Here is a 15,982-nt window from a genome sequence, read left to right as displayed (position 1 = left end):
ACACACACACACAAACACATATACACACACACATATATACACCATTTTTTTTTCAAACATTCTGCCACAATTTCTAAGATAAACAAAAAGAAACAACTCTTGCTATAGTGCCAAAGGCAGTCTCTCTCACATGCAAATGATTGCCACTTAATAATAATAATAATAAGTTGGAAGGGACATTGGAGGTCATCTAGTCCAACCCCCTGCTCAGGCAGGAGACACTATACCATTTCAGACAAATGGCTGGCCAGTCTCTTCTTAAAAATTTCCAGTGTTGGAGCATTTACCGCCTCTGGAGGCAGGTTGTTCCACTGGTTAATTGTTCTAACTGTCAGGAAGTTTCTCCTTAGTTCTAGGTTATTTCCCTCTTATCTTCCAAGAGGGAAAATGAGGATTTTGGAAAACATCTTGACATAACATGTTAACACTGGGTACTCCAGCTTTCATAAATATGAATATATCTTAGGCAAATTTTCCTTCCACATGTGCTTTTCCCATCATAATGGGTGTTTTTTAAAATGTATATCCAATAGGTATATCAAGGAAAGGTGGGGTAAGAGATTCTTGGGTTTCTGGGATCATTTTAGTTCCAAGGGACTGTCCTTTAATTCTGTTATTGCCTACCTTTCCCCCTAGATAGCAACTTTGTGTTTAATTAAACAGTATTTCTAATAACACATAGCTAAATTAAGTGTATTACAAAGTTGCATATTTATATTAAAGATTATTTCTCAATCACCTGTTTTATGGTTGGTCCTCTAATTTAGATCTCCCCTTATTTTTTCAGATACTTAACGCTTCAAAAAGACTCCCTACATCAGGAGGACAGCTTAAACCATATTCTACACAGTGGCAGCAGATGTTTGTTAAAATATTTTCTATGACATAATTAATGGAGCTCAGAAAATTAGTGGCGGGTCTAGGCACTAAAAAGTGTTTTACAAATTACGAGACCATTCCATTTAGAAATTCCATTTTTAATTCATTTCCCATAACTACTAATATGACATAAAAATGTAAAACCTTTTAAAAAGTGCTTAATATGCATGGCAAATTCATTTCTTAAAATGATACAAGAAATGCAAAAGATACTTCCGAAAATTCCTAAAACAGTGAAGTATTAGAGAGCACCACAGCACATAGTTGATTTTTTTAGTAAGCCAGTTAACTTTAGCATATAGTTAGGATACTAATATTCACTTTTAATATTTTTGTAGCATTTAGTATATATGTTTTTTTTAACTTTTCCCCTCTTAGTGGACAAACAATTGTATTTGAATCTTAATTTGTGGTGTTCACATAATTGTAAGTGTGCTATTTATAGTGTAACATTAAAATATGGATGTAATCTGATTTTACAAAGTTTTAAAATGTGAACAAAATATTTTGGTATATTTACATGCCTTATGGCAAAAAAACAAGTGAAATAGGACTGTGAAATAATTTTGACTTGGACTTCTACATAGTAATTTTGTATGCCATTATTTATCTGACATTAGCCCAGATAAAGCAAATAATTTAACCAAGGACCTATTCCAAAAGGATCATTACCGGTAAATATATTTTTTTATTTTTTTATGTTTTGATGGAGTGATTCTTCTGGTAAAACTTTAATATTAAAACACAGGATTTCCCTTTGTCTTTTGGCCTCATTATTATCTCTGCTATGTAAGTGATGTCCTTGTAACTTCTTATAATAATAAAACTTCTGCAGTAAATAAGATTCAAAAGTAAATGATTTTAGGCTTACAGTTTAATTATTACTGCTTGTACATGCTTTACCAAAAATAGTTTGCTACATATATTTCTTAATAAATACTCTGCTTACAAATGGTGAATATTAACTGAGGCAGTATGTAGGAGAATTGTTATCAGTCCTGCAGAATTTAAAGATATTCTTTCAGAAAAAATAAAAAGCAGTTACATTTAAAACTGAGATTTTTATAGGAAATACATACTATTTGAATCTTTGAGGGTTCACTAGAATAGCAATAGAATATGTGGCTTGTATATTTTAGGTAGTGATTGGACGTAACTTTTTTTAAAAAAAAATAGAGATAAATGCAGTGCATTTTTATTATGTTGAAATCCAAGATAACAAGGACTACATAGTTTGCGTGTGTACATAGTACTTTATCAGGTATTTCTGTGGACTACTACTCCTCTCTCTCACTCTCCTAATCTATGCATGAAAGATTTCCCATAAGCTGTAATTGCCTTGGTCTCTCCTATTTGTTGGGTATGCACAGGCGCTGCAGCAAATGAGAACATTGTACTAGAAGGATTATGCCATATACATTTATTATATTTAGGAAACAATCTGTTCATACAGATCAAGGCAAAGTATTATTTTTCATGGAATTAAAATTGCACATTTCTAAATGACAGCAATACTTTTAATAAAGCCATAATTTTAAGGATAATTAAGATCATTTTGGGTAAAATAAATTGAATTTTTGTACGGCAAATCTGTATTTTTGAAATACTGATGATTATGCTGTGATCAAATTTTCTGTTATACTACTACTATATGTTTTTCTTGTTTACATAAGTGTGCCATGGAGACAAGGTGAAGGGAACTATTAAAATATGTACCTTTTATTCTGTGTTAACATTTGCTGCAATAAAATACAGAAGAATGTTTCACTAGTGGAGTCATTATTTTCAAAAATACTGACATACACTTTAGTGATCGGTCATTAAATCATTATAAAGGTAAGAAAAAGACCATTCAGGAGGAAAATAGGACTAGAATCATGGAGGCATAAAGAAATAAAATAATGTGGCCTTAACCATATTACTCCCAGAATATGTCTTGAGTTGTATTATACTAAGGATATAATTGAAAGTGATGTTGAACATATTAGGACCATTTGCTTCCTATGGAGATTGCAGAGACTTGTGGCATAAAGACCAATAGATAATATGACATAGTATGCCAATCTTTGCATGTGCTGTAGAACTAAATCTAGGCAACCGTTACTGAATTTATTTCACAAACTTTTTAACTATCTGTTATATTATATTGTATATCCAGAGCCACTGTTGGAGGGAATTGGGTGGTTTGGAAAGATGGATAGACAGACAGCTAGACAACTTATGACCAATTGCTTAATGATCGTTCGAACTTAAGATAGACTCAAAAAAGTTACTTGAAACCTGTCCTTGAAGTTAAGACTGCCACAGCACCCATGCAGTCATATGATCACATTTCAGGCTCTTAGCAATTGGCTCAGTTCATGATTGGTTATGGCATCCCACAGTCATTGCTTTTTGCATTTTTATTTTTATTGCATTTTTTAACAAAAAACAACCATTGGATAAAATGGGTTTACACTTACAATCATGTGGTTTACTTAACCACATGGCTTGCTTAACCACGGTGACTCACTTCACAATTGTCGCAAAACCAATCATAAAACAGGGTGGTCACATAATTCCTCAATTTATAACCACAATGACTTAAGAGCGAAATTCTGGTCCCAATTGTGGTCATAAATTGAAGATTACTTGTATTATGAAAACAACTAAGATTGGGGTATATAATACATTAGGAAATGGTGCTCCATGAAACTTTTACACATAGGAACCATTGGTCCATTCTAGAGAAAATTAGACCTTTTACAGTCTGATAAAATATTTAAAATTTCTGTGGCACCAAAGAAGCCAATTGGCTTACTATTGTATAAATGTGTTTAGGAAAAGACTATTCAAAAGAATTAAGTTTTTCAAATATATACTTTTTATTAAAACTTTTAAAAGAGAAATAAAAACTAATACTAATGAGTATCAAATAAGAAAAAAAGAAAAGTCAAAGAGCAAAAAGTGCAAGAAAAGAAAAAAGTTAAAAATAGAAAAAAAGATACAAAAAATGGCTGCTGATATTGTTATAATAATAATAATAATAAAGTTGGAAGGAACCTTGGAGGTCATCTAATCCAACCCCTTGCCCAGGCAAGAAACCCTTTACCATTTCAGACAAATGGCTGTCCAGTCTCTTCTTCAAAACTTCTAGTGTTGGAGCATTCACCGCTTCTGAAGGCAGGTTGTTCTACTGGTTAATTGTTCTAACTTTCAGGAAGTTTCTCCGTAGTTCTAGGTTGCTTCTCTCCTTGATTAGTTTCCACCCGTTGCTTCTTGTCCCACTTTCAGGCACTTTGGAAAATACCTTGACTCCCTCTTCTTTGTGGCAGCCCCTGATATATTGGAACATGTCCAATATCTATCATGTCCTCCCTCGCCCTTCTCTTCATTAAACCAGACATACCCAATTCCAGCAACCGTTCCTTATATGTTTTAGCCTCCAGTCCCCTAATCATCTTTGTTGCTCTTCTCTGTACTCTTTCTAGAGTGTCAACATATTTTTTTACATCGTGGTGACCAAAACTAGATGCAATATTCCAAAGTGTGGCCTTACCAAGGCATTGTAAAGTGGTATTAATACTTCACATGATCTTGATTCTATCCGTCTGTTAATGCAGCCTAGCACTGTGTTGGCTTTTTTGGCAGCTGCAGCACACTGCTGGCTTGTATTTAAGTGATTGTCCACTAGGACTCTGAGATCCCTCTCACATTTACTACTATTGAGCAAAGTACCACCTATACTATACCTGTACATTTGGTTTTTCTTGTATAAATGTAGAACATTACTTTGAATTTCATTTTGTTAGATAGCACCCAGTGTTCAAGTCTGTCCAGATCCTCCTGTTTCTTAAGCCTGTCTTCTGGAGTGTTGGCTATTCCTGCCAGCTTGGTGTCGTCTGCAAATTTGATGAGTTCCCCATCTATCCCCTTGTCCAAATTGTTGATGAAGATGTTGAAGAGCACTGGGCCCAGAACAGAGCCTGGGGCACCCTACTACACACTTCCCTCCATGTAGATGCAGTACCATTGAGGACCACACGCTGAGTATGGCCGGTCAGCCAGCTACGAATGCATCTGGTGGTGATGCTGTCTAACCCACATTTTTCTGTCTTAGCAAGTAGTAGGTTGTGATCTACTTTATCAAATGCCTTACTGAAGTCCAAGTAAATTATATCCACAGCATTCCTCTGATCCACTAATTTTGTTACTTGGTCAAAGAATGCAATAAGATTTGTCTGGCATGATCTGTTTTTGACAAACCCATGTTGGCTTTTAGTAATGACTTTGTTTTTCCTCTAATCAAAGAAGTTAATTTAGCCACCTCAGCAAGATCTGTCCATTTCACCAAGCATTCCTCTCAAGTGGGTGGTGTCAAATCTTTCTATCCTGCACGTATACTAATCTCGCTACAGTAATCATAATTGAAAAAAATTCTATAATTCATTTTGCATCTAAGGGGAAACTTGAATTTATTTCAAACTTGGTTTGCAGATGTGTTGTGATTCTTGTTGAGCTGATGATGGTAATGATACTTTGTGTCATGTCAAAGCCTCAGCCAGCAGTTCATATAGCCAGCAGTAGTATGCTTTAACAGGCGCAAAAGCTTTTTTCACTTACTGGTGTTACCAAGGCAAGCCTCAGAAATGAGGTGAAGCAAATCAATGCAGCCAGCTTGATATTAGAAGCTGGGGAAAGCACGCTGATTTTGGAAGCATTTCAAAGGAATGCTTTGCTCAAAGCATTGTCAAAGCAAAGCAACCCATTTAAACACATCCTTAATTAGCAACACATGTATATTTTACTCTGAGCACACTATGGTTACATTCTATTTATTTGAAGACAGCATTTTAATAATTCAGTGAATATACACTTGAACTTGATTTTAAAAAGGATCAGGATAATAAGAAATCTGTTTACCTATTCCAGGACATGGTGAAAAAGAAACTCTGCAAAAAGAAAAAGGTAAGCACCTGAAAATACATACAGTTCAAATAATCTAAATTTCCTGCATTGGTAAGAACATATTTGAAATAGTCTAATTGTTATTTGTTTTTTTTTGGGGGGGGGTACTTTGACATCTACAGTCAGACAGGGTCAACCTGAGAAAGTAATGATCATATCTTTAAAAATACTTTGGATACCATTCTAGGATTTGGGAGAAAAATCTTTTATCTATATGGTCTGCATAGCTACATATCTCATCTTCTCCATTGGAAATGGTATTCAGGAAAATCCTAAGACTTCTCTTGTCCCTAATATATCATTTAGACTTCTTGATTTCCCACCATTTTTGTTTATTTAAGGTTTAAGAAATATATCCTTTTTCACATTTCAAGTTTTCATGCAAATTAAAAGTCCAAACGAAGATAATAATTTAAAAACTTGGCCAACCAGGTGCCTATAGTGCTTCACAAACCATTGTTCCTTGGCATTTGGAATTTGGAAGCATGCTGTTCTCGTGCTAAAACAGAGAGAGAAAGAGAGAAACCTTCAAATTTCTGAAGTGTCCTATCATTAAATATAATCTCATGCTATACGAGTTGAGACAGCTACATTTTCCATTTAAAATAAAATGGGTAAGAGATGAAAAGCTTTAGCTGGCAATATTGATATTTATAAATATAGCGAGAAAAAAGGCTACTACTAAGTAAACTATTCTAGTGAAATAAGAAGATCTCTGTAGAGGTTGCTATCTTAAGATAGCAGTTTATTGATTTTGATATATATTGTAAAAGTTACACCATAAAATATGCATTATTTAAAAATAAAAGAACAACTGAATTGTGCAAGCATGAAATGCCCCCACTTTACTATTTATTGAAGCAGCCCAACCTTTTTTTATATTTCTACATGAGTTCACAAAAAAAGAAATTAACATTTACGAATGGATTCCTGAAAGTGCATATACTTTTTTTGCATCATACACAAGACAGACTGCTTTAATGGACCATTGAGACATTTTGTTTGTACCAGATCCAACCATTTCTTCTGAATCCTCTTCAAAATGCACCAGAATATTATACAGCATTGGCCAATGTGGACATCTCTCATTTTTTCCTTATTGTCCAAAAACAGGATACCATATTGTAGAATGTGAACTAAATGTCCTAAATCACATGGGTGTTCTTGGAAGCAATCTATGACAACAGATCTCCCAAATCTTTAAAAATGACAGCAAATTATTCTATTATTTTCTTTTCATGTCTATGCAATCACTCATATTCAGCTAAAATGCTGTAGTATTCAAAATACTGAAATACAGATGTGTTTAAATATTAAGAATGGAAGGACTAGCATTTCATCTTTCACACTGTTACATAAGTAAATAAATCTTACAAATGCAATATTACAGTTCTGACAGCTGAGAAATATGTATGGGCAATAGCTTACAGTAGCTGTAAATACTTCATTTGACACTGTCAGGACCCACCTCAATCCACATCTTAGGAAATAAGAACTCTTGGATGCAAGTTTAGTCCAAAAGGAAAATGTTTACTAGGAAGGAATCGATTGTGGGAATACAAGACGGAATCTGAGAAAAGTTACATTTCAATCCTATATAAACCATTCCCATTCCAGTCCCTCCCCTCATCCATTTGGTCAGGCTGTCGTCAGTTGCTAGGTGTCAGGTCCTTTCATGGGAAAGGGAACTCTCCTTGGTTTTATGGTTATTGCTTCCCTTTTTCAGTTGTAAATGAAGACACAAACCAGATCTGTCTGTCCCCCTCCCTTCCCCCGTTAAAACATCCCCTGTTGTTTGAAAATCGCTTTAGTAACCATCCTCTCCCCCCCCCTTCGGAGAGATGGCAGAATCCCCAGTAATAGCACGTTGTTCTACCTATACAATTATGAAATGTGATATAAATGGATTCTGACATTCGGCTCTCCTTTCAGAAAAAAGATGAGTCCATCTGTGGGGAAAGAAAACATATAAATGTTAGCCTGGTTTGTTTGGATATTCTGTATGAAACCTCTTAAGCAACTTAGGTGCTTTAACATGGAGTTTGTTAACCCACTCGTTTTCTGAGGAGGGGAGGTGTTTCCATGCCACTAAATATTGTATCGTTCCATGGTGTTTTCTGGAATCTAAGATTTCTTTCACTTCAAAATGTTGTTCTCCTTCCACCATGATGGGGGGTGGTGGTGGTGGGATTTTTTCTCGTAGTGGAGATTGTTGTTCTCTCTTTAATAGACTGCAGTGGAAGGTTGGGTGTATTCGTCTAAGATTTTTGGGTAGTTCTAATTCAACTGTTACTGGGTTTATGATTCTTTTAATTGGAAAGGGTCCAATATATTTTGGTCCTAGTTTTTTACAGGGTTGGAGTGATTTCAGGTATTTTGTGGATAAATATACCATCTCTCCTACCCTAAATGGTGTGGGATCGGTTCTTTTTTTGTCTGCCTGTGTCTTGTATGCTTTTCTGGCATCTTCCAACGCTTTCCTAACGATTGGCCATGTATTTTGTAATTGAGCAATCCATTCCTTCAGATCAGGGATAACCGGTTCTTTTGGGGTTAGTTCTGGTATTGGGTTGAAACTCTGGCCAATCTACTTGAAAAGGAGTGTAACCTGTGCTTGAGTGGACTGCATTATTATATGCTACTTCTGCAAAAGGCAGTAGGTCCGTCCAGTCGGACTGCTGAAAATTAATATAGCATCTCAGATATTGTTCAAGTATATTATTAAGTCTTTCAGAAGCTCCGTCTACTGTCAGGACCCACCTCAATCCACATCTTAGGAAATAAGAACTCTTGGATGCAAGTTTAGTCCAAAAGGAAAATGTTTACTAGGAAGGAATCGATTGTGGGAATACAAGACGGAATCTGAGAAAAGTTACATTTCAATCCTATATAAACCATTCCCATTCCAGTCCCTCCCCTCATCCATTTGGTCAGGCTGTCGTCAGTTGCTAGGTGTCAGGTCCTTTCATGGGAAAGGGAACTCTCCTTGGTTTTATGGTTATTGCTTCCCTTTTTCAGTTGTAAATGAAGACACAAACCAGATCTGTCTGTCCCCCTCCCTTCCCCCGTTAAAACATCCCCTGTTGTTTGAAAATCGCTTTAGTAACCATCCTCTCCCCCCCCCCTCGGAGAGATGGCAGAATCCCCAGTAATAGCACGTTGTTCTACCTATACAATTATGAAATGTGATATAAATGGATTCTGACAGACACACTGGTTTAACAGTTTTAGCCAGAGATGGCTTTGCGGTTCTGGTTAAAAATGTCTATTCATCTCATCTGCCATAGTTGTCTTGAATTCTATAATGGTAATATCCTTAAGTATTTTTGTTTGTTCTAGATTAATTTGCCTCATACAAAAGTTTTGGAACTCCCCAAAGTATACTATCCTTATTTCTTGATGTAAACTTTTCAATGTTAACATTGGTAGAGACTCATAACTAGAAATTTCAGGACTCCAAAGGGCAAAAAAAGATACTGTACACAGAATATTAAATTCAATAATTTAGATTTTATTACATCAAATTTATTTTTTATCTTTATTCCACCCACTTCTTGGAGGAGGAGGCTTTCCTACTTATTTATATTTTATGCTCATGTTGATCCACTATGTGTATGTTGAGACCTCCAAACAATAAAACTATAGTTCTTCTACTTACCACATTTGGAATTGTAAAAACCAGATAGGATGATGGGATTGGCAGAGAGACAGGAGAGAGATCTTTGGAGGTACAAGTGTGGGACAGGTTTGGGGCAAGGAAGGAGGAGGCAGAGAGAGAATGGGAAAGCAGGAACTCATACCAAGATACAATTTTTAGTTTGCAAATGATTATGGATCTAAAATGTATCCTGCCTTCCAATGGAAAACTGATTTATTATACCAGAGTTCTTGAGTTGCTGTAAAGTAATCTCCAATATTACTGAATTTGGTGGAAATTTTGTGGATTTTTTATGCTCTTTCATAGTAAAGAAGAAGAAACCAAAATTGCTCAATAAATTTGATAAAAGTATTAAAGTTGAACTTGATGCTGCAGAAAAGCTACGCAAAAAGGTAAAATTTATATTGCAAAATTAAAACTGTAATTTAGCGTGTACTTGTGTGTGTGTGTCTGTCTGTCTGTCGTGTCTGTCCATGCATCATGCCAGATAGCTAAATTAATTGATAGTAAACTTCCTTTGGGGGGGAAGTATGAGAATGGGCATTGACTTAGCAGAAATGTTTTAATATCTCTGAACATTCATCAACATCGACATGTCAGGAATTGATATACAACCAATAGGAACCAATCTTGTCTTTGGAATGATATTCCTGCAACTATAGAAATTAACACGAGCCATTTGTCATAATCTCTTTCAGATAAAGAGGATTTTTATGACAAATGGCTCATGTTAATTTCTTAACAAAGTGATCAGAAATTATTCAAAGTTAATCCCCTCTTAAATAGTTATATTTTAAATATCTATCTAGGCCTTTTCTTATTTTTCCTACAGCATTCATTTTAAGCCCAGGAACTACAGAATTTGTTTTCCTCCCTGAATTTATACTATTATTTGCATTTCTTTTAGTGATATTTTAATATTTTTTGTCAAAATATCATTGTACATGTTCTTAAAACTGTGTATTATATCTTAAGTACAAAATATTCTACCACAATTCCCTGACACTGTAGGTTCTGCTTTCCCCAACTTTTTGCCATTTATATGTGATGGATTTCAATATTTATATGTCTTTGTTTGGGCCTTGTGGGAGTCAGCATCCAACATATCAGGAGTGCGTTATTTCTATAAATAATAATTGTAAGGATTTCTTTTCCTTATTTATAGCATAACTCTGTCTGACTTTCAGGGGAAAACAGAAGAAGCTTTAAAGGCATTTGAAGCTTTGGTAAGCAAGTATCCCCAAAGTCCACGAGCAAGATATGGAAAAGCCCAGGTAAAATTAAAAGCAAAAAAATGTGCATGGAAAATCAAACCATGGTGTATCTCATTATGTACTTAATTTTTTTTACTGGTTGCAAATAAAGTAAAGTAAGTAAAGTAAACAATTGATACACTGTATTAGGAAACAGCCTCTAATTTCAAAATCTATCAGTTATTTAATTCTTTAAAATACAGTGGTACCTTGGCATTCATCATTAATTGGTTCCAGGAGGTGCAATGAGTACCCATAAGGAAAAAATGTCACAAGGCAGCTAACACTGACAGGTTTTAGCTGTGCTAAATTTGAATACCAGATCAACGATAAGTACCAGGACAAAATTTTCACATCAAAATGCATAGAGTACCAAATTTGATGAATTTCAAAGCAATTGAGTACCAAGGTACCACTGTATATATAGGGAAAAATGGGATATTGTCTCATAAGTTAATGGTGATAGACTAAGGGTAAATTATTTTGTTGTAACTAAGTTGATTGGACATTGACAAATTTCTCTGAACTGAGATTATCTTCCTTTATTTCTCTCTTTTAATAAATACACTAATCAGAAAATTATATGGATCATATGAATTTGCAAAAAAAAACAAGTGCAGAAGATAGTGAATTGTGGAATTTAATGGACAAATTGTAGCATGGCACAAAAAGGACCATGGTGGGAATGACCACCTTTTTTGAGGCCAAAATCTGACTTTGAAAGAAAACATTCCCATAAAATTGGGATTGGGAGGGAGGGAGGGGGAAAGTTAGTAAATAGTGAATGATTTTTCTAAGTGTTATTTGTCGTATTGAAAATTCCAATTTGCTACTAACTTTTGTATGGATTTGGCAGCAAGCTCATACTTTCAGGATTGGTGGCACATGTAGTCCTGATTCTGCATGTTACAAACCTCTGGATTTCTAAGAGAAAACATGGAAAGTTTCTTTACGGATTCTTTCTAGCAGAGAATTGCCATTACATTATTTTGTGAATGAGAATAGCAATAGCAATAGCACTTAGACTTATATACTGCTTCACAGTGCTTTACAGCTCTCTAAAAGGAGTCAGCATATTGCGCACAACAACCTGGGTCCTCATTTTACCAAATTTGTAAGGATGGAAGGCTGAGTCAGGATTGAACACCTGGCAGTGGGAATGCAGAATTAGCCTGCAATGCTGCATTCTAACCACTGTGCCACCAAGCAGAAGAAGCTTTAAAGGCATTTGAAGCTGAATAGTCCTGTTTATGTGTGAGGGAGTATTTGATAGCTAGTCATACCCAACAATGGAGAAGTGATGACAAAGTTCAGATTTTTGGATCTAAATAATTGAAATTAAGATGTTTATTTCATGGCATTGGAATTTATCCCAATAATATTGGCTAAACACAGACAAGGTACTAATTTGGGTTCAGTATGAATTCTATCTTTTACTGCTTATATTGCACTGAGTGAATGAAACTAAGTGCCAAAACACCCCTTTAAATCAGCCCCAAAGATGGCAGAAAGAGAGAGATATTTGAATGGTTCAGATAACTTAAGTGGCAAGGAGTTGAGTATAAATTGCAACTATCAAGGGCCCAAGTTACATAGGTGATTTGGAAAAAATAATAATAATTCCTTACATAATGCAGACAGAGCTAGAGTTTTCCCCTGCCCTGTAAAAATTGAATGGTTAACTGTATGATTTTTAAAAGCAGGATCACTTTGATCCTACTTCATCATTTTTAAGGCTTCTCCTGAAAGAAGGGAACAGGTCATATAATGTAATGAGTAGAAGAAGCTAGCTAGCTCATGCTTTCCTTTTCTGAATGCCTTTGAGCTTCTCACATTTCAAGGATTAAGACACGGTATTCGCTCTTCTACCCTTCTCAGGTGATGTAATCCTAAAATGAGAGTATGCTTCCTAACCCTGATGCCTGAAATTATCTGGTGAACATGTAAGACATGTACAGGTGGTCCTCAATTTATGACCATTTTTAAATGACTGCTCAAAGTTACGAAGGCACTGAAAAAAGTGCCTTACAATCAGTCTTTACACGTCACAATGTTGCAGCATTCCTGCAGTTGCATAATCATGATTTGGACATTTAGCAACTGATATGTACTTATAATGGTTGTAGAGTCCTGGGGTCATATGATCACCATTGGTGAACTTCCCAGGGGGCTTCTGACAAGCAAATTTAATGGGAGAAGCTGGATTTGCTTAATGTAATTTGCATAATGACTGCAACAAAAAAGTCATAAAATCAATTGCATATTACCTTACACATGGATCACTTAACAACAGAAGTTCTGATCCTACTTGCAGTCGTAAGTTGAAGACTACCTGTACTGTGTAAGTTAGAACATTTAATCAGTGGAACAACCTGCCTTCAGAGGTTGTGAATGCTCAAACACTGGAAATTTTTAAGAAGAGACTGGACAGCCATTTGTCTGAAATAGTATAGGGTTTCCTAGCTCTATTTATTATTATTTTTGTTTTGTTACTGCTGTTGCTTTTGTTGTTTCTTTAAGGACCTCAGTCTTATGTCCCTTTTGCTGCAAGGAGGGGGAGACAAGAGCATCTTAAGTTCAAAATTACTTTACAGGCATCTTAGAAAAAAATCAACTAAAGGAAGACCTGCACTGAAAATGTATCGATTGTTTTGAAGCAACAATCATATCTTACTGTCGATATTTTCAAAATAACTTCTTAGTTTTTGATGGTATAACCATGTTACAGAGTTAAAGTCTCATTCTTCCTTTTGTACTCAAGAATTATGTATCTGCCATATTCAGTTTTTATACATCAAAACTTTAGAACTCACATAATGGTGATTTTGAAATAAATCTTATAATCTAACAGCGATTAATTAATTAATCTGTGCTTTAAGTTTGATAGCAATTTCAGTACTAATTAATGCTTTATTATCACACACAGAGTGAGGATGACTTGGCTGAAAAAATGAGAAGCAATGAAATACTACAGCGATCTATCACCACCTATGGTGAAGTAGCCAATCTGCCAAATGTCCCTGATGATCTAGTAAAGATGACATTGAAACGGCGGGCAGACAGGCAGCAGTTTCTTGGTAGGTTTCTGAAACCAGACTTAGCAGTGGCTCAAATGTTGAAAAATGTGCCATGTTTTTATATCCAGGAATTAGATATTCTTGTGTAGTTCCCAAGCTTCCAAACTTATGAGCAGCAAGGTAGGATAGAAACCTATTACGGTAAATTAATTTGAACACTCTCAAAATATCTCTCAACCTCTTAAATGTTTATTGTAAACCACCTAGAGTCACTTAGGTAAGATGAGCGGTATATAAATGATAGATGCATAGATAGATAGATAGATAGATAGATAGATAGATAGATAGATAGATATTCTGCAACAAAATATCTATTGAATCTGACAGTAATATTTGAAGAATATTGCATTGGACAAATTATCACTTTAGCAATTGTTAACTGACAGGCAATTCAACAGTTCCTAAATTCAACAGTTCCTAAGAGCTAGTTTGGTCTAATAGTTAAAGGACCAGGCTAGAAACTAGAAGACTGAGTTTTAGTTCCACCTTAGGTATGAAAGTCAACTGGGTGACTTTGGGCCAGTCATTCTCTTTCAGCTCACCTCACCTCACAGGACTGTTGTTGGGAAGAAAATACTGTGTTTTCCCGAAAGTAAGACCTACCCCAAAAATAAGCCCTAGGTTGATTTTTGGGAGTGGGCCTAATATAAGCCCTACCCCAAAAATAAGCCCTAGTTTTGGAGCGAGGCAAGCTAGGGTGGGGGTGGGGGTGGAGCTGTCTCACGCGCTCTGCACCCACTTACTGTTACAGCCTGGCCTCCCATGAATTGATGCCTGCCTCGTTTTGCCAGCCCACTCTTGCGGCACCCTGCCCTTCCCTGCATTTCACTGTCAGAGGCCTTCAGGAAATGCCTCTGCAGCTGAGAATGGAGCTACCGATTCCCCCCAGCCTATATTTCACTGTCAGAGGCCTTTTGGAAAGGCCTCTGCAGCCAAGAACCAAGCTACAGATTGAATCTGTAGTTCAGTTCTCTGTAAGCCTTCTGGTGGCGAAATGCAGGCCGGGGGGACACCACATGCGTCAATCCAGAGCTCCATTCTCAGCTGCAGAGGCATTTCCTTCAGCCGCAGAAGAAATGGGCCGATGGGGTGGGACTGTTAGTGCCGCAACCACGAGATGAGACCATGGAAAAGACACCCCCCGAAAATAAGACCTGGTGCTTCTTTTGGAGGCAAAAAACCCCCACCATGACCGGGTCTTATTTTGGGGGAAACACGGTAGGAAGAGAAAGGTGTAATTAGGATGAAGGAGTATTAGGTATGATTGCCACCTTGAGTTAATTATAAAAATAAATGAAATAGTAAATAAACAAACAAATTAAATTGAATAAAAAATGAAATAATTCAATTCAATAATTCAATTCAATTCAATAATTCAATAATTCATAATGTTGTTATGAACTAGTAATTAAAATTAAAGGATTTTGTGAGGAGTCAGTGTATAATCTGGCCTTACTTCTTTTCACTGCATAAATGCATAATGTTACCCTCTTTCTGCCTGAGATTTGAAACAAATCACATTAGTTCTGAGAAGTATTTGTCGTCATGAATTTCTGCCTAGGTCTTGTCTTCTTCAAATTATACCTCAGAATGTCCCAGAGAGTAACTGAAGAAACGGGTCAAGCATATTCAAGTCAGGTAGTCTAATAACCGCAGTGTCTTTCCAAGTAGCAGATTTTGGAAACTCTTCTCACCTTTCCCCCAAAGAACTCATGATGGGGGAATAGGTAGAGAGAAATGCTTTTCTGTATTTGTGGTACAAAAGTGCTGCAGCTGCACTCTTGCCAGCTATGGCAAATGCTGTGGGAATCTGAAGGTGTGCTGAAGCTGCCAGACTGGAGAACCCTTGACTCATGCTGAAAGTCTTCCAGACTGTGTTTTTGGGAAGGCTGTGGGTAATCCTCACAGCATGTACTGAAGCTGTCCAGAACACAAGTGGCCAATGGGGATAGAGAATGGTAAGATGAACCTTCTCCTCCAGCTCAAAGCAATTAGAAGTAATATAAACTGTTTTGTCAAAGTGATTCATGTTACCTCTCACATTTATAAAGAGAATCAGGTCACCTGCTTGTACAAATCTCTTTGTTAAAGTGAATCAAATACAAGCCTAATGCAAATACACCTGTCCGTTTCCAGTGGCTGAAATTGGAGTGTACAGGCTTAAAAGC

At 36.1% G+C, this 15,982-nt stretch overlaps 1 protein-coding gene across 1 annotated transcript in view; it reads left to right on the top strand.

The window, feature by feature from the left end:
- ASPH (aspartate beta-hydroxylase) overlaps positions 1 to 15,982 on the top strand; it is a 108,009-nt gene that overhangs the window by 61,708 nt on the left and 30,319 nt on the right. Inside the window, exons 15-18 of the mRNA XM_083361234.1 lie at positions 5,791 to 5,826; positions 9,791 to 9,876; positions 10,672 to 10,758; positions 13,664 to 13,814. Of these exons, the coding sequence (XP_083217360.1) occupies positions 5,791 to 5,826; positions 9,791 to 9,876; positions 10,672 to 10,758; positions 13,664 to 13,814 (360 nt within the window). The remainder of the gene's footprint in view (positions 1 to 5,790; positions 5,827 to 9,790; positions 9,877 to 10,671; positions 10,759 to 13,663; positions 13,815 to 15,982) is intronic.

Source organism: Vipera ursinii (assembly GCF_947247035.1).
Source record: "Vipera ursinii genome assembly, chromosome: 3".
Lineage (NCBI taxonomy): Eukaryota > Metazoa > Chordata > Lepidosauria > Squamata > Viperidae > Vipera > Vipera ursinii.
This window is presented reverse-complemented; position numbering and strand designations above follow the sequence as displayed.